Here is a 20,103-nt window from a genome sequence, read left to right as displayed (position 1 = left end):
TGGTCCGTGCTGGCCGACAAAGAGCTACCACCCTAATCCCACTTTCCAGCACTTGGTCTGTAGCCTTGCAGGTTACGACACTTCAAGTGCATATCTAAGTACTTTTTAAATGTGATGAGGGTTTCTGCCTCTACCACCCTTTTAGGCAGTGAGTTCAAGACCCCCACCACCCTCTGGGTGAAAAAATTTCTCCTCAAATCCCCTCTAAACTTCTGACCAATTACTTTAAATCTATGTCCTCTGATTATTGACCCTTCTGCTAAGGGCAATAGGTCCTTCCTATCCACTCTATCTAGGCCCCTCATAATTTTATACACCTCAATTAGGTCTCCCCTCCGTCTCCTCTGTTCCAAAGAAAACAACCTCAGCCTATCCACATAGCCAGAATTTCCCAGCCCAGGCAACATCCTTGTAAATCTCCGCACCCCCTCTACTGCAATCACATCCCTCCTGTAATGTGGTGACCAGAACTGCATGCAGTATTCTAGCTGCAGCCTAACTAGTGTTTTATACAGTTCAAGCATAACCTCCCTGCTCTTATATTCTATGCCTTGGCTAATAAAGGCAAGTATCCCATATGCCTTCTTAACCACCTTATCTACCTGTCCTGCTACCTTCAGGGATCTGTGGACATGCACTCCAAGGTCCCTCTGATCTTCTGCACTTCTGTGTCCTACCATTTATAGTGTATTCTCTTGCCTTGTTAGCCTCCCCAAATGCATGACCTCACACTTCTCCAGATTGAATTCCATTTGCCACTGTTCTGCCCACCTGACGAGTCCATTGATATCTTCCTGCAGTCTGCAGCTTTCTGCATGGCCAATTTTTGTATCATCTGCAAACTTCTTAATCATACTTCCTATAAATGCAAGTCTTTCTTTCTTACTTTTACATTCAAGTCCAAATCTGATATATATCACAAAAAGCAAAGGACTCAGTTCTGAGCCCTGCGGAACCCCACTGGAAACAGCCTTCCAGTCACAAAAACACCCTTCAATCATTACCCTTTGATTCCTGCCTCTGAGCCAATTTTGGATCCAACTTGCCACTTTGCCTTGGATCCCATGGGCTTTTACTTTCGTGACCAGTCTGCCATGCAGGACCTTATCAAAAGCCTTGCTAAAATCCATATCGACTACATCAAACGCACTACCCTCATCGACCCTCCTTGTTACCTCCTCAAAAAATTCAATCAAGTTAGTCAGACACTATCTTCCCTTAACAAACCCATGCTGACTGTCCCGGATTAATCAGCGGCTTTCTAAATGAAAGATTTACAAGCTCATCAAGATCAACATAATTCTTACCTGGGTTTAGCTTTAGCAAAGCTTGAGCTCCAATAGAAAAATCTATTGGAATGCAGGAAAATGTTTATTACAAGAGATCTATAACAGATGTTCCATTATCTGCAAAATATTTAAATCAAAATTCAGTCTGATGTTACATACTCATTCTGCTGTGTGTGGCATTTCCTCCTGTTTGCTATATATCTCCCATTATCTGTGAGAAATTGTAACACTGTGGCCTTTATGTGTTATCAATTGCTACTTTGGTAGTTTTAAGGGAAAATGTTGTTTTGATTTTGGTGAGAATGCTTCTAGGATCATTCCAGTTTGACAATTCTTGGTTCAAAAGGACAGTTAACAATAATTCTTATTGACAATCAGATAGATACCACATCCAATGAACTAAATCATTGAAAGATTACACTTTAGAATCAGCACAAGGATATTACAAATATTTATTTTTAATGCTTTTAAGGATTTGTCTATCAATTTTACATATAGAATGGATGAATTTTAAAGCTCCATTTTAAAATGTTCAGCTATGTCATAAATTAGAAAAGAACTTTGCAAGATGTTACCTACACAACAGCATTAAATTATCTTCAACTCTACCACAAGTGCTTTTTTAAAATATATTGTAATGTAGTGTTTAAAATGTTCCTTTTTGTGGCATTTTACAAGGATACTGAATGGATAGTTGCAAGACTGAAGCGACATAATCAAGGATCCATAACTATGTATTACAACTTACAATGCACAGAAGCAGATGGCAAGATCTCCAGTACAAGTTTAAAAAAAAACATTTTCCCATTACTTTCTAGCTTATTTACTATACGATATGTAGTATAGATTTATTATACTCTAGTGCACTGACATTGTACAGACTTAGAAATGTTATTCTGGTAGTACGTCATAATCAAAAAACTAATTATGCAAACTGAAAGTCGTATATATGTTATACTAACATTACTGAAGTTTTCAGTTTGAGAATTAATTCACTGACAAGACAAATGTCAAACTTTGTTTGATTCCGAGTGGATTATTTTGCTTGTTATTTTTCATCTTTACATCAAGCTGTATAAAACAGGCCAAGACTTTTAACCCCAAGGTCATGATTTAACTAAAATTCCTTCTTTTAAAAAATGGACTTGTGGTATTTTTCGCTAGCTTGCTACTTTTCACAAATCACTACCCCACACTAAAACTAGAGTTTTAAGAGAAGTTAGGTAAAATGTTACACACAAACCTAGTTTCTTTTAAGGTAACTTTTAAAAGTAAATGTATTTGTTTCAACAAAACAAAATAATATTTATTGTTTTCCAGTTCTCAAAAGGTAATATTTCCTGCGAGATATCTATGTATCTGAATCACTGAAACTCTAATACTGAAATGTATCAGTAATCTGCAGAAAAACATCACAAGAAAACTGCAAGGAAAAATAGACAGTTTTAAATGCTATCAATTCACTACTGCATTTCTTTATACATATTGAGCAAGTACTATAAGTACAAGATTAATTACAATCTACAAATTTTAGTGAGATTATGAATGACATTTTTATACATATTTTGCATAAGTTAAACAATATTTACAGATATAAGCTGTTAGTATGTTTGTCGTCCAAAACTAAAGTTCTCTGTACATATATTTTCAAAAAGTATGAAATGCCATTCTTTTAGAACACAACATAGTAAGTTAAATTATTTTACTTTGTAAGTAATATAATTTTTTGATACACAGTTGCCATGCAACTGAAATACAGTGTCGTCACTGAGTAAAAGTCATGTTTTCATTTCCAACTGTGAATGGTCAGTAATTTGGAAGATTTTATCCTCCTAGAGGTAAATATTATGCCAGGGCTTGCAGATAATGCAAGCTTTTTGCAGTTTTTTTTGTCATATCCTAGAACAAATTTAAAGTACGACTTTAGTTTATGCTATTGACCCCTATAAAATACAAAGTTTTCAAACGTTCATTTTGGAATGTTAGTATAATACTTTATACTATTTAAACTCTGTTATAATGCTGTTACTACAAGATTTCAGTATTCTTGCTGTTCCTGAGTTTTTCTTGTTGCTCTTTTTATATTTGTTGAGGTGCTTATAACATTCTGTAGTTTGAGGGACCACCTATCATTATTTTAATAGCAGTGGTTATGGACTTTTTGAACAACATGACCGTGTCCTTCTGACCATCCATATTTGCTCGATTCAGTTCATTGATACAAATCGCAGTATATTGGACATAAATTTTCTTTTGAACCGAATGTCCTGTCCATCCGTATTTGTTTCCTTTGCAATTACGCTTACTCTGCGTCAACTGCACATTAAGACTACTGAGATCAATTGCCTCTGTAATAATATGCTCCTTTGGCCCAAAGCTTCTCCGAGCTAGCCTTGTTCTGTCTCTATTCGGCTGTGCACTCTTTACTGATGTCTTGCAGCTTACTTGCAGGTGTGCACGTCGGTCATGGTCTCGCATCTCCGGCAGCGCACGTAACAGCACCACACAAACTTGCAGTCGCAGCGCTCCACATGCCGGACCACGTGCGTGTTGTAGCCCCGACCGCAGCACAGCAGGTTGCAGCCGTCGGCGGCCGGCGAGGTGCGGTTGCATTGCCGCCCCCGGGTCCCGTGGATCCCCACCTTCTTATCCTCCACGCAGTAATTGGGCGACTTTTTAATGTGCACTAGGTCCTCCCTGTTCACTGGCACTTTCCGCTGCTCCTTTTCTTTGCGGCGAACCTTTTTCTTCGACCTGTCCTGGATCTGGACGCTGTGCTCGTATTTCTCTTTCAGGAATTGGCCGATTTTGTCGAAGGAAGACATGGTCTTCCAACAAGTCTTCACAGCACACGAGCCGGACACTCCGTGACAACGGCAGTTCACAGACATCAACTTGGACACTGCCTGTAGGAGCCACCAGAAAAATACAGTTAGCACTAGAATCTTTCGAGAACTGCTTAAGTCTACCAGAAAAGCTAAGCACTTATATTTTCAGTATTTTCAAGCTGCGGTTATCCCGCGGCTACTGATCTCGAAGCACAGGTAGCTCATTGGAGTTATACCGCTGACTGTGCCTCACTGCTGTTCCACAAAAGAGCACTTCCTGTGTGTTCTTTGACATGTGCTCAGATCTCCGTCTCTGACTGGTTGGTTATTTTTCTAAACATGAACGGGGGAGGGGAGCCTCATGCCTCCTAACATTGGAAAGTGATGTTTATAAAATTGTAAAATGTGGCTTTGCACTTAGCTAGGGTTATAGTGTACCACATGCAAACTCAAAGCGCTGAAATTGCCTTCCAGAGGCTTCACTTGGCTTTTGGTGCATTCACATGCAAGTTTATCGCAATGGAAAGCCTTTTAGCCTTACATCAACGCTAAATTTGTGGAGCGTAAATCAGGTTTCAAGACCAGAAATGACCCCAAACCCCATCAGGAACTGTCAATCCTTTTGGCTCCAATGTCAAGTTAGGCCCCGAATGAATAGGGATTCCAGCTGAATTTAGATTATAACTGCAGGATTAATGCTAGGCAAAGGCGCTTTGTACAACTGCAGTGTGAATATATCCATAGTGTGCTGTGGAGTCAGATCAGGACCTGACACTCCAGCTAGACTGGCATTGAGGCACTGGCACTTAGGTCGGTGCGAAAGTGACACTAACTACACCGTAAGCAGGACACCCCAGCTTATATTTATCATTGTTGGTACAATTATGATTATTACAATTGTGAAGTATGAACAATGCAGTCTGCCCCTTGTATTCAATAAATAAGCATGCAAGATTCCGAACTGTTATCTGGTAACCATTAACTACAGATTGAATGTCAGATGAAGCAAAAAAATCCAGAAGACCTGTGAAAAGAGTAATGAATTGTAGATATAATTAAGTAATAATTGTATAAAGCTCATCAACGCGCATATTCTCACGGAGTGTCCGGCTCGTGTGATAAGATCAATTTCCCGGAAGCAGTTAGAATTCCGGGATGAGAAGTGAGAAATGCAAATTATAGTCTCAACGCATTCACCCGACCAGTTTTGTGCTGTATCCCTACATTCTTTACAATACACCGTGCAGATATCAGTGGAGATAAAGTTTTCACAGAACTCACGTTGCTAATACTCTAAATAGTGCCTGCAACATCCCGGCGTTACAAATATAGCATCCAGATGGCGTGGGAGCCCGATAAACTCATTCAAACCGTAGCATGAATTTGAATTAAGCCTTTGACTTAGTGGTAGCATTCCCACCTCCGAGTCGGACGGCGAAGAGTTCCAGCCCCAGTCCAGAGAGTCCTGGCGAGTGGAGACCAGAATACCATCTCTAAGTATTGGGTTGACAGCCAGCGGGCTACTCGAGGCTGGAAGGAGTGACCACTGGATCAGTGGTATATTCCTGTCTGAGAGTCCGAAAGGTTGGGTTGAGGGTCGATTGCAGACAGCAAGCTGAGACAGGCGCACAAGCTTTGAATAATGGGTTAACTTGCATCAAATGGGTGCGGGTGCCCCATAATAAAAAGGGAGGTGGGGCTCTTCAGCCTTGATTGCAGGCTACCTAAGAGAAGATAATCCCAAGATGGAAAAAAAACCTTGAGGAATCAAACTCTTCTATAGTAAGTGGCTCAACAATCTCATGTCTGAGACTTGAGGGCAGAACACAGCGGTGTGAATTCCTGGTACCAACACAGGGGCTAAAATGTGCACACTTTGGGAAATGGCACCCGTCATCAGATAACAACGGTGTTCCTGATTCCTGCGCACTTTTATTGACAGATGGGAAGTCTACTGCATTAGTTTCCCTGGCGCCATGTAAGTGCAGGTCAGAGCCTACCTGGCGGCCGGCCTCGTGGTTGTGCAGGATCATGGTGGCCCGCGCTTCTTTTTCGCCGCCGGTCTCGCCGGCCGGGGGCTTGTCCGCCGAGTCGATGAACTTCCTGCTGAGCGCCACGCCGTACTGGATGTGGTCCGAGCAGCCGCCCCAGTGCCAGCCCTCGCCGGCCGAGCCGCCGCTCCGCAGGCTGGCGTCGCACGAGCACTCGCTGAGGTTTCCCGCGCTGCACGCGCGCGTCACCGAGTGCACGAGCCCCGCCGCCATCAGCGCCTGGATGAAGGCGCTCTCCTTAGTACCTGCACACCGGGGGGAGGAGGGGGCAGAGAAAGAGAGTGCACACCATTACTGCAGGGAGGGAGCAGCTTCCCCCAACCCACGCCCCTCTAATAATAAACATATCAAAACCATCATCATCACCAGGGTCATGCGAGCTTTACAGGCTGCAAATGCTTCTTATCGACAGCCTCCTGCAGTATGCAAATGTTATAAGAACATAAGAAGTAGGAGCAGGAGTAGGCCATATGGCCCCTCGGGCCTGCTCTGCCATTCAATAGGATCATGGCTGATCCGAACCTAGACTCACTTCCACTTCCCTGCTCGCTCCTTAACCCCTAATTCCCTTATCAGCTAGGAAACTGTATCTCCGTTTTAAATTTATTTAATGTCGCAGCTTCCACAGCTCTCTGAGGTAGCAAATTCCATAGATTTACTACCCTCTGAGTGAAGAAGTTTCTCCTCATCTCAGTTTTGAAAGGGCAGCCCCTTATTCTAAGATTATGCTCCCTAGTTCTAGTCTCACCCATCAGTGGAAACATCCTCCCCGCATCCACCCGATCAAGCCCCCTCACAATCTTATATGTTTCGATAAGATCGCCTCTCATTCTTCTGAATTCCAATGAGTAGAGGCCCAACCTACTCAACCTTTCCTCATAAGTCAACCCCCTCATCGATGTACAAATAACATCCTCCATACTGAGAATTAAATGTAACTTTAAAAAAAAAAGCTTTGAAATGTTAAAAAAAATCTATATTTTTCGATGCACCCCTAATAAAGAAGCTGGTATATTGTTGCTACAATAAACTTTACAAGTTGCTACAGAAATCTTACTGGCACGAGCCGTCCGTCCATTCCCGCGCTCTGCGGCGCCAGTCTGGAGCCCAGTGCCAACACTTCAGCAAGCACGCATTAGGCGCGAACCGCAGTCAGTGAACCGAAGACTCTCATTACAATATATACACGTGTTGGGTGAGTAGGTTACCGTGTTTTCCTGTATGAATATTTAACAAATGATGAATTCTTATCGGCTCGCTTTATGGTTCTGGTTTACATTTTTGAGAGCAAGTGGGCGGCAGGTACTAAGGAGCTCGGCTAGCCTGCAGATCCTCATTTCCATTTTTCCTGAAATATGGTCGGGTTACTTCCTGTGCAAACTGCTCACACAATGCTGTACAATGATACGGATCAAACACTTCACGTGAATGTTCATTATTCCCTTTCCCCAGCTGCGGGCTGCGCACTGAACCGCGCACATAAATGCAGCCTTTAGTGAGATTATGAACGATAGGAAAGGCAGTTTTTTTTGGGTGTAACTTAGTAAGCTTACAAAACAGTTTTAACGAACTTCACCGCTTGTTGTCTGTCCGAACATGCCTCGATTGCCTTACACGTTTCTCTATTGTATTAAAAGCTAAATTCATTATACTTTGTGAAATGTAAGTAATAATTTTGTGTCGTAATACCTTTATTTTAAAATATTAGATGTATTGATTGTTCTATTAAAATCAAGGCAGTTTATACTTAAAGTAAATAAGTAATTCGGCAATTGTACCCTACAGAAAAGAAAATTCGTTATGCAAATAAATGACATCGTGAATTTATAAAAAGACAAGTGCCACCAATGCCCTATGAACGCCTGCAGGTTTTGGCTTAAAACTGTACATGCTGTTTTCATGTATTTCAATCTGGCTGAAAAACTCAGTTTCTGCATGAAACGTACCCGTTTATTTACACTTTAAATCCCCTTGAACTGTTTCCTTCAGCTTCCTTACAAAATGTTGTTTTCATGTTCTGAAACGTTTAGCATCACAATACGGACACTTGATCAGGGTTAAAAAGCTTGTTGAGAAAGTTAACAGAAACCACATGGGGACATTCTGATCAAGCTACATAATGACCGGCACAACAGCCCATTGCAGCTGTTCGCTAAACAGTATTACTTATTGCGGTTTCATGAGGCAGTCAAGTTAATATACTACCCTAAGAGTACAGCTAAATACAATTGAGACAAGAGTTTTGGTTTAAAACTAATGGAAGTACTCAACAGCTGCTGTATTCTATATTACAACGATGGTATGGGATATGTAAACGATAATTAGAAATATATATCTTTTGCTTTTGTATAATTAATCATATTAAACAGTTTGTTCCATGTTATTTTACCTGGTTTATCTCTTTCCATTTAATTATCAGAACCAACGATTTCGTGCTCTTTTACTTAGAATTGTCTTTACACCTGGATTAGAGATCAGTATTAAAATATATATTTGTACTGTTGACTTACCACTGGTTAGCTCGTAGCCAAACACAGAGTAGTCATTTGTAATAGAGCAGTTCCACCTCTCGTGTTTAAACTGACTCTGGCACTCGTAGATACCAATGCGTGCTCCTTCTTTAATGGTCGGCAAAAGATTGGGTTTTCTTTTACACAGATCTTTCTGTTTGTTTGAAAGTGGCAAACCTAGACAACCCATCTTCTCCGTAACTCCACTGGCTGTGGATCCTAGCCACCTGTCGTGAGTATACAGAAACGCACATCACCACCAAATAAACAGTGTATCACAAATAAATACGAAATCCAACTCTTTCAATGATTAAGATTTACTTACATCCAATTTCCTTGACAGTAGTAGGGAAAGACTGTTAGAATTACCGCGAATAAAACACAACACCGACATAATCCAAAAGCAGCCCCTCTCTCCATGACGGAATCATTTATTATCTTTTGCCACGCGAAGGTGTCATGGTTGTTAATGTAATTGAAAATCGGCCCAGATTGTTGCAAATTTAAGAGGATTATCCGTTAGAATGGCCACACTATCCATGCTGTGATCCTGTGAGGGTTTTACAAAACAGGATTCTGACCCAGAGAGCTGGAGAGACAGAGTTTGAAAGAGATGGGGGAACAACAAAGTCACGCAGAGAGATAACGTTTGGAGCAAATCCTTGCGAAAGGACGAATTCGATTCGGCGTTGTGTTGCTCGAGTCTGCCAATCCCCCTAGTTCCCGCCCATGTGCACTTCCCATTGGACAAACGTAATAGACAAGACAGCACAACTGTTGCGATTGGTCGGTTGTCCTGTGACACCACTACTTTTAACAAGTAGTGTTCCATATAGTTTACCCCCTCAGTATTAACCTCGACCACGAGGGAGCTTCAGTGCTGGTGCGGATGGCGGCGAACCGTTTGATCGAGTATCTCAAGTTCAATTACAGTTGAAATCATTGTTGTTCTTAAATTCCGAATTAGATCACAGACTTATTAATGTGCTCTCGTTCTGCACAATTCACACTGCACTTTTTTTTGCTAAAATATTGCTCCCAGAAGCCCCACACTCTGTCTACCTCGACAACATTATTTCACTGAATACGAATCCTCAGCCAACTCAGTATATGTAGTTCCAGTTGAAAAGGCGGAATCTCAATACGGACTGCATGCAATAAGTGCTACCCAAAAGTTTGTCGAAAATGATGTACTGTTTAAGAATATGTAATATAAAACAATTCCCCATAAACCTCGTATAATTTCTAGATGAAAATGTCAATGATTATGTAGAAAATGCTTTGAAAAAATACTCCATTCATTTCTAAAGAGTAGAGGTAGAGTACAGTACTAATGAATGTGGACACGGGTGACAGAGTTGGTGCAATGCGCAAGGAGTGTTTCTAAATGTGAAACTGACTGGATTGTTTGAAGCGTTCATTTTAACCCCTTGAGCTAGAATGATATTTCGGCTTTTAAATATCACACGTTTGTTTTAGTCATATATAATCTATCAATCTGTAGCTCGTCGTAAATGTTATTACGATCATCTTCATCTCAACCAATATCTCGAAAGTTTGGAATATGCATCCCTCTATATGATATGTAAAACGTGGAATGCGGAACGTTTCTACAAAACATCCTGATTTCATTTTAAGTATGTAATATAAAACAATTCCCCATTCTATTTATGAAGTGCAGTAATATTATTACTCCAAAGACAGAATGAAATTGTATTTGGTATATTTACTTTGCAAATAGCTGTTTTACTAATTGTATCGGTGTAGTCATTTAATAAACATAACTTAGCGCTTACTAAAGTGATCGCCGTGATCTAAAATCTGAATGATCATTTGAACATAAATGCTAATAATGTGGTAAGAAAGTTCGATTGAACTACATTGGTAACTGTAATCAAATTTCTACAGTGGTAGCTCGTTTAAGGTGTTGATACATCTGTTTTTAATGCACATTATCAATCCTTTACTTCAATTTGTACAACACTTCTTGCAATAGTTGAGCAGACTGGAAGTTCGCAAAGCCGATGGATTTGAAATTACATAAGTTTCTGATCTTTTAACTCTTTCACTCCGCAACTGGAATATAAATACTTTGCCTTCAATCCTCATCTCGCATCACTTTATCCAATTGATGGATCATTGAACTATGCCGTCATCGCATATTGAAGCAATAAGTAGTTCCAGGCTTGAGAAATCTATTTGCATATATTAGGTAAAGGGAATTTCTTACCGGATATTCGTATAAACGACTTTCGATTTTTAATCCAAGCCTCCTTTCGGTGACGTTTACCGTTTATCTGTTTCCGTGATGTTTTGGGTGGTTCCAGCCTGCTCCTGATTTCTTCTCCACAGCACAACGGCTAATGAATCACTCACCTCACCAAAGCACGGAGACCTACTTAGTCAGCAGGACACATTCTGCCACAGTGAATCGGTTGCTACTCACTCAACATAAGTGAGCTAACATTTACACATAGGCAATGGAGATTATTTGTGATATTTTACATTTTGAACATCCTTCTCAATAACATTTCTTAATGTTCCTAATTTGGTAAAACTGAGTTTATTCAGGTTTGGTTTTCTCTGCTGAAATTGCGTTACCCGGAATTAACAACTTGCACATTTCAGTTCATCTCGATTTAAGTAAGATAGGAAAGCAAAAAAAAAATGGCTTGATGCATGCGTACATATCCTGCAGTTAGCTGATTTTGTTTTATAACCCGTTAGTATGGCGGATAAATGGTTGGTCAGGAGCAAGTAATCTTCCATATCTGGCAGATTGACTCCAAGCAGCAGTACATTTGCTTCGAGTACATTTCGACCTTCTCGATGAAAGCTCTTAATTATTGAAGAATTTGCCTCCTGAAGATACAACAAGAGCCATAAGTGGAGTGAGACACTCGGTTACTTCAAGTGAAGTCTCAAAATTCGTTTTCTCCGAAACACATAATTAGGAAGAATGACAGAATTGGGGGAGGAATGGGAGAGAGCGTTTGGAAAACGGACGTAAAATCTGAATATAGTAGATAACAACCACCAATGCAATATTCATATTGTTTACTATATTGTATTCTCTTAACTGCATGGATAGTCGATTAGTTATATTCCAATGCTATTTCAGTTCTGTATTCCAACTGTAAACGGTGTTATCGGTGTAATTTAGTCATCCCCTGAGGAACACGTTACAAAACCAGCCGATTTGATTAGTTTTTCACTATATCAAAAAGAAGTTTGTGTTCTCAAAAAGGGGACAATTTGTTTTCGTCATAGACAAATGCTACAATGTATCAATTGCACATTTAGTTAAAGCAGTAACTCGAAGGGAAAAGACTGCACGCATTTATCAGCCTTCCAGAATTATGCTTTTCTATTTTTTTTTTAAATATAGAAACGTTTTAGTTGCGGAAGCTGTGTTCCTGTTGTATCAGCAATGTAATTGGAATGGTAAAGTCTTGTATATCACACCATATATTTGAAGCACATATGAACCACACACGCAAAAGATCCATCAAACATTACTAGACCTCAATGTAATTTTACTGTTTTGTTGCGTCTAAGGTTTGAATTATTTATACAACACAGGTTTGATTTCCAGAAATTATTATTTTGTAAATCTTTACGGAACCTTTTCGGATGAACTAATATTCAAAACTTGCGAAGGCTTTATGTACGTTCTCCTAGCTAGCTGCTTAATAAATTATTTAAATTAGCCTAAAAAAAACTTTAAAAACAAAGGCAAACGTATCAAAATACTGACCTCGAACTGAGCCCAATCTATTATTCTATTTATGTTCTAGTAAATTTGAATATTGGTGCTTAAGACCAATGGGAAAGGAAGCATTCAGGGGTGTAATTCTTAGAACTGCAATTGTAAATGAAAGCATTGCATTTTTAAACGCCTGCTGGGTAATCTAAATAACTACAGGTGCTGGAAGTACTGGGTAGTACAGTAGTAACTTCGCTTATCATGGGATATCTAACGTGTAGAGTACGTTTATCATCCTATGCATTTAAGAAAATATGAACCAGTTTAACTCTTTTCTGCCCAGATCAATATTAAGCACTAGGACTAAGAAAAACATGTTAACGGAGAACTACAGACACGCTGCCAATGAGTAATGGGATCTACGAATGGAATTGCAGACATTTTACTCAAATTAATAGTAATTCAAAGAAAGGCATTTGGTGTATACTTGTAAAGTAACATATTGACATAAATGCGAAGTAAACATGAACTATTTTGAAAGGTGGCGTGGTGGTGGGCGTATTTCCTTTCGTCTCCTATTTAGAACTATTCTGCAGTAAAGATTAGCCTAGATATTCAAGCGCCTGAGGGGACGATGAACATTAGCAGTAGCAGGCCGTCTATTTTGTTTAAGTTACCACTGTTTTGGAAAGGATCGTATGAACCGGAAAAAAATGATTTAAAAACAAAATCAGCGTCGATAATTGCACGCGCCTTTCGGCCGAAGGCACCGATTGTAACTCTTACGTATTCAATAATTACGAAAACAACGCTATTTAAGTTGCTAACGCCCTGTGCCTAGCGTAACAGCAGAATTACGTGCAGTTGCCGTGACATCAGTTCAATCTGTCTCGTCAAATGTCAGAATCTATTTAACGCTCTTTTCATAATGAGCTAAATTGTTTTGAATAACATTTGTGAACTTTTGCTTCCATACCGCGTCATGACTTTACTCTATAACTTTCATAACAACGACTTGATCAAATGTCCTGAAGAAACTATCAAACAACTTTTGATTGATCAAATTTCTTTTTACAAACCAAACCACTCGAAAACAGTCCACACAAATTCTTCAGGCTTTGACATATCTGCTAGGACACAATCATTTGCTACAATTCGGTTCATATTGTAAAACGCTATTTTATTACTAGAACTCAAAATTACAAGTTAAATAGTATCTGAAGATTTAATACAGCCAGGAAGTGTTTACTATTTGTTACTTTACAGCAGCCTTTGCAAATAAATTGGCCGACTGCTATACATTTCATGTACCGTAACTATATTTGTTATATGACAATATAACAAAAGTAGAATGTGCACGTTAAAAGTCTAAATTTAGTCATGTCTCTGGAAAGAATAGTATTAAACGGGCAATATGACCATTTGCTCCAGAAAAAACTGAAAAACAAATTTAGTTACTTCATATACTTGTGTTTCATCTTAATGTGGCTCCAACATTCTGATTGACAATCTCCTGAGGGTCACCTTACATGAAGTCCAACTATAACACTGGCATTACCCGTGTCTTTGCCATCCTCCACTGGCTTCCAACCCTCAACACACTGACTTCAAAATCCTCATCTTCAGACAAACCCCACCATGGCTCTGCCCCAATCTACCTCAGCAACCTCCTCCAGCAACCTTTACTCTTCCAACCTTGGCCTGCACTCCATTATGGGTGGCGGAGCTTTCAGCCATCATAGTGCTGGACTCTAGAATTCTCTTTCTCAAACCCTCTACCGTGCTACATTTCTTCCTACCTTCAAAAATCTTCTCAGAATGCATCTCTTCAAATCCTTTGTTCCCCCAGTTCTTCTTTAACTCCTGCTCTGAATCCATTCCCTTCCCCTTTTCTGAACTGCTTTGGCACATGTTACTATGCTAAAAAGCAACAGAAGTTCATCATGTTGTTATTGGTGGTATTATTGTCTAACTTCACCACAGTAGTTGAACAAAATTAGAAAATTATTTGGAGAAAAGTCAGCATTTACTTTATCATAAACTTTGTACACCATCAACATTATGTAGGCAATATTTTGAGTGACAACCCATTTTGCACACAGCAAAGTCCCACAAACAGCAAGTGAATGCCCAGAGAATCTGTTTCTGGTAGTGTTGGTTGAGGGAGAAATATTGGCCAGAATACCAGGAGAACTTTCTTCTCTTATTTGAATGGTACTATGAGATCTTTTTTTTTATCTACCTGAGCAGCTAGATGGGGCCTCACTTTAACCCTCGTCTGAGAGATAGCACCAACAACAATGTAGCATTCCCTCAGTACTGCACTAAAGTATTAATCTAGATTATGTTTTCAAATCTGTAATGGGACTTAAACCCATCACCTTCTGACTCAGGTGAAAGTGCTAACAACTGAACCAAACTGACACATAGGCTTATATAAAATATTGAAGAAGCCTGTAGCAACTTTTCTCAAGATCATTTATTATGCATGTCTTTTAAAATGTATTTTGTGAGGATAATAACAATACCAAAAATAAATAAATATAATGTGTAAATTGCAATAGCAACTAACTATAAGAGTATTGAAATAAAATGTTACTAGTTGCATACTTGATTAATAATTTTTTTTTGTAGTTGTGTAATTGTGTTTTCCAAGTCCTTATGGAGACATCTGCAATTGTGCCTGTGTAAAAGGATAATGACACGAACCAATCAATTACATAGGAGGCTAGATGTTGCAGTGGGTTAACACACTGCCTTTCCACCTCTGGGGCCTACATTTGAAACTAATTCAGATGGTAAGATGAAAAGCTACTCTCTGTAACAGCAAGAATCCTATGTCATGAGTTTGAACAGACCCAATTCACTTTCCAGTGGGTGCGATTCCATAGTGGAAAATAGATCATAATTTTGGATAAATTAGTGCTAAATTGGAAGTACACTCCAAGGTGCTATAATAATAGTTGGCGTGGGGAGTGGAAAAGTGTCTGATGTTGGACTTCATACCGCATTTATAGAAAATTTTTGCTGCTGATTACTTTGTGGTATTCAGTAGCAAATTTACAATTTAAATCCCCTGGTGAATTGGGAGTTGGAGGCAGCAAATATCATTGAAGTTGATGGTTTCCAGGTATAGTTCCAACAACTGTGCTGCCTGTGATGATAGCGTGAACAGTGGTACAGAGAGCATCCCTGAGAGCAAATTAATGAATCTTTGCTGTTTGCCAACATTAAGTACTTCCGACTTAAGAAAATGTTTATACAATGAATCAGATAGATAAAAGCAATATCTGCATGGAGCAATCCAACTTATAGCATCCGTCTTGTGTCCGTAAAATGGGCTTTAGACCTCTGAGTTTTGTGTTGCGATCTGTCACTCCTGACCTGGATCAGAAGTGCATTATATTGGCATGGGCGACTTTTAGTTATCCAGGGAACCTGCCTGAAGCATGCACTAAGATCCTTTATATGCAAATTGGGGTCCTATGTTGATTATAGGACTTTGAATGCTGATTGGGCTTGTTAAGCATGCCCAGTGCATTTCCTAGCCAATTGAAGTGATGCGGGTTTGATGACGTCACTTGATGACGCGTCATCAGCCAGTTTCCTTAAAGGGACCATGCGCAAATTGCTTTTGACAGTTCTGCTGTCAGTGTTCTACAGCATTGAGGTGCTGCAAACACTGACAATCACTGCACAGAGGTGCAGGGCTGCACCCAGGTTCTCCCATGACTCCCTCTATATGCTTATGGATGGAGTCACAGCACTCAGGGAGGTCCTCTTCCCCAGGAGATCAATGCAGCCTGGTTGCACATTGCACAGGAGGACACAAGCACGTATGTTCTTGGACCAGGATGCAGTGGCGCAAACGTTTCAATGATCTCAGTAGACCACGAAATGTTACTGCAAAGCCATATTCAACCTCATCATGCTGTGCCACTCATCACATCCCCATCACTCTGCCTTCCCTACCCTACTCCTGCACATCCTTACTCCCGCCAACTTACCTTGCACCTCCACCCATCCCTCTCTATCTACATTATCACATCCCCATCTCACTAGCCACCCCTCCCACTCACCCTCATCCCAGTCCAATCATACGAACTAACAACACACAAGGGTAGGCACTTGGGTGTTTTATGCAATGTTCATGTAAAGTTTCTGTTAATGTGGTGTCAAACATTGAAATCTTTATGTTCAACACTTTTCATTCTTGGACAGATTTGTGTGCACCTTTGGAAGTGGCTTAGTGAGTTGCAGTAAATAGTGAGACAACGGTATCCTGCCTCCCCCCCCCCCTTGCTCCCGCAATGGGGATGAGTGTGAAAGGAATGGCTTGGGCATTGTAGGGATGCTTTATGATGTTGGGTGTGGGGTGGTGCCAACCTGGCGCATCATGTGGCAGCCAGGGTGTACAGCATCAAGTGAAGCAAATCTGGGCATGGTGAGGCCATCCCTGGCCTCCCGGGCAGCAATGTGGTTGGGTGCTGATGCCCTCTGTCCTGTGCTGCTGGTGTTGGGGATCATCATGGTCAGATTCTGAGGACCAAGGTGAGACAGTATAAACGGCACCCATGTTGATGGAATAGATGGTAGGTGAAGTACAGATGACAGAAGCAATCTGTCAATGGTGAGAGAGATTCTTACAATGAGGTGACACTGGATGGACACATTGCTTGAAATACTTGCAGCCTGCAGAAAGCTCAATCTGTGTTGCAAGTGCAATGAGAAACTGCTTCTGCCTGAAGAAAGTGATCAACTGGCAGGTGGGAGCTTATATAGTACGTTTCATCCTGTCAACTAATCAGCTGGAGCAATGGTCAGTCAACCCCCGCCTCAGGTTTACAGACGTGCTTCCCAAGCAGCATGGCCCCCGTGGGCATCCAGTTAAATTTAAAAGGTAAGTTTAAAAACACTCTTAAGGGTTTGACAACAAGCTAATAATTGTTTAAATTGGGTCGCCCACCTCTGCCGGTCGGGTCGGGTCGGGTTTGTGATGACAGGTGCATCTGGGGGAAAGGCACATGGGAGCAAGGTGACAGCGGGGTCCTGACCCACTGTCAAAAATAACAACTTCCCCACCCACCCCACCACCGATCTTGCCCGCTACCACCCCGGAAAATTCCGGCCATTGTCTCCTTATATTGCACAAGAAAGATATATTTATATTACAAATTATAGTCAACACTTGCATGTCACACTTAGCTGTAAGAATTACTTATCATACCATTAGTATTATTTTTCCCCAAAATCGCTCAAAATGTTTTCAGAAAAGCTGAACTTTCTAAGTATAATGTGGTTTTAAATAGAATTTAAAAAGTTAAATATTTACACATCTCACAATAATATTACATTTATTAATTGAATTGCCTTTTGTGTTTTTCAGTGCCTTTATTAAAATGTTTATCTGAAGCTCTCAGCCTCTCCCAAAAGCCTGGGCTTGAACTTGATATTTTTGTTTTGTATCTATGAACAGATCTTCTTGTGGAGGAAGAGGGCAGGGCTGAGGTACTAAATGAGAACTTTGCATCTGTCTTCACTAGAGAAGAGGATGCTGCCAATGTAGCAGTAAAGGAGGAGGAAGTAGTGATAGTGGATAGGATAAACATAAGATAAAGAGGAGGTACTTAAAAGTTTAGCAGTACTCAAAGTAGAAAAGTCATCTGTTCTGGATGGGACGCATCCTACATTACTGAGGGAAGTAAGGGTGGAAATTGCGGAGGTGCTGGCCACAATCTTCCAATCCTCCTTAGATCTGGGGATGGTGCCAGAGGACTGGAGGATTGCAAATGTTACACCCCTGTTCAAAAAGGGAGAGAGGGATAAACTGGACAAATACAGTCCAGTCAGCCTAATGTCTGTGGTGGGGCAACCTGTAGAGACAATAACCTGGGACAAAATTAATTGGCACCTTGGAAAAGTATGGGCTAATTAATGAAAGTTAGCATAGATTTGTTAAAGGCAAATCATGTTTGACTAACTTGAGTTCTATGATGAAGTAATAGAGAGGGTGGATGTTGATGTTGTGTATATGGACTTTTAAAAGGCATTTGACAAAGTACCACATAATAGAATTGTAAGCAAAATTAAAGCCCCTGGGATTAAAGGGACAGTGGCAGCGTGGATACGAAATTGGCTAAAGGACAGAAAGCAGAGTAGTGGTGAACGGTTATTTTTCAGACTGGAGGGAAGTATACAGTGGTGTTCCCCAGGGGCCGGTATTAAGACCACTGCTCTTTTTGATATATATTAATGATCTGGACTTGGGTATACAGGGCATAATTTCAAAGTTTGCAGATGACGCAAAACTTGGAAATGTAGTAAACTATAAGGAGGATAGTAACAGACTTCAGGAGAACATAGGCAGACTGGTGAAATGGGCAGAAACATGGCAGATGAAATTTAACAAAGAAGTGCGCAGTGCTATGGGGAAAGAGCAAAGGAGTGGGACTAATTGGACAGCTCTACCAAAGAGCCAGCACAGACACGATGGGCCAAATGGCCTCCTGCTGTGCTGTATCATTCTATGATTTTATAACATTAAAAGCATATTAAGCAGAGAGCGTATTTTCTCATCCTATTTTCATTTCTTTGTTTCAATAAACAGCTGAATTTTGAAGCAAACAGAAAATCTTTAATTATCACCTGTGTTTTGTTAATAGTTCAAAAATCTGAACATTTTAATTACTGACAGCAATCAGAAACAGAGATGGGGATAGACAGAGTGAGCGAGCTCCAGCCTCATTTCCTCTCTGCAAGGCTTACATGTGGAGGGGTGCCCAAAAAATGACACTGTAACCTATTCTCAAACTCCTGCCAACCAAAGGATTTGTTGTGATTCTGGGGACAGGCCAAAAATTTTAACCTCCCCAGGATTCAGAGGTTTAATTGGCACCTTCTGGCTGCCAAATTCCATTAGATGTCAGAAAGCACTTCTTCACACAAAGTGTAGTGGAAGTCGAAACTCTCTCCCCAAAAAGCTGTTGAGGCTAAGTCAATTGAACATTTCAAAATAAGATTGATAGACTTTTGTTAGGTAAGACTATGAAGGGATATGGAACCAAAGTCGGTAAATAAAGTTAAGACACAGATCAGCCATGATCTAATTGAATGGTGGAATAGGCTCAAGGGACTGAATGGTCTACTCCTGTTCCTATGCTCCTTTCTATATAATCCTGGGACTGGACTGGATCAGCTGCTCCTGTCTAGCTGTGGGTAGGGGAGGGAGAGCAAGAAAATCAGTCCTCAGTGTCATTCCTCCTCATAATCACATAAGAAAACAAATGAGTTGATCTTTGATAGCAAACAGAAAAACGCTAATTATTACCTGTATTTTGTTACTAGTAATAAGAATATTTACATTTTTTTACAGCTGAGAGAGACAGATACACATCCAGTCAAAAAACATTGTAGGGATCCTTTAGAAACTCACAAATAGTGCTGCAGGATATTGGATTCCTCCCACCCAGTGTTGTCAGACTATGTCCTCAACCTCTCCCCTAGGCTGACTGACACCAAGAATCCACCAGTCATCAAAACCTCATCCCCAGTTCTGCCAAACCTCAGATTTGATTTCGATAGTTCTACCAAACCCCAGGTTTCCCCTCCACACTAATGCTAGACCAAAGGATCGACCAGTGTTGCCAAATTCCAGCAGTACCACTGCAGTGCTGTCAAAATCCAGGGTGTCTACCCAAGTTCTGCCAGATCCCAGGACCA

General features: G+C 40.5%; 1 protein-coding gene across 1 annotated transcript; it reads right to left on the bottom strand.

The window, feature by feature from the left end:
• Positions 1 to 1,727: 1,727 nt before the first annotated feature.
• wnt16 (wingless-type MMTV integration site family, member 16) lies at positions 1,728 to 9,454 on the bottom strand. Its single transcript, XM_086009211.1, has 4 exons — positions 9,004 to 9,454; positions 8,679 to 8,905; positions 6,118 to 6,413; positions 1,728 to 4,195 (listed from the first exon to the last, which is right to left on the bottom strand). Exons 1-4 carry the CDS (start codon positions 9,096 to 9,098, stop codon positions 3,731 to 3,733), a joined length of 1,083 nt encoding a protein of 360 aa, XP_085865337.1. The 5' UTR covers positions 9,099 to 9,454; the 3' UTR covers positions 1,728 to 3,730.
• Between the last annotated feature and the right edge of the window lie 10,649 nt (positions 9,455 to 20,103).

Source organism: Somniosus microcephalus, chromosome 16 (assembly GCF_052327205.1).
Source record: "Somniosus microcephalus isolate GS21.2 chromosome 16, FLI_Smic_1.0, whole genome shotgun sequence".
NCBI lineage: Eukaryota > Metazoa > Chordata > Chondrichthyes > Squaliformes > Somniosidae > Somniosus > Somniosus microcephalus.
Note: the sequence above shows the minus strand (reverse complement) of the source record. Positions and strands in the feature narration are given on the sequence as shown.

Excerpts from the sequence above, each read along its gene's own strand:
- wnt16 (XM_086009211.1), bottom strand. The coding sequence starts at position 9,098 with ATGGAGAGAGGGGCTGCTTTTGGATTATGTCGGTGTTGTGTTTTATTC. Across the intron at positions 8,906-9,003 it reads TACTGTCAAGGAAATTGGAT|GTGGCTAGGATCCACAGCCA; the intron begins GTAAGTAAATCT and ends TACTCACGACAG. Across the intron at positions 4,196-6,117 it reads ACCACGAGGCCGGCCGCCAG|GCAGTGTCCAAGTTGATGTC; the intron begins GTAGGCTCTGAC and ends TGGCTCCTACAG.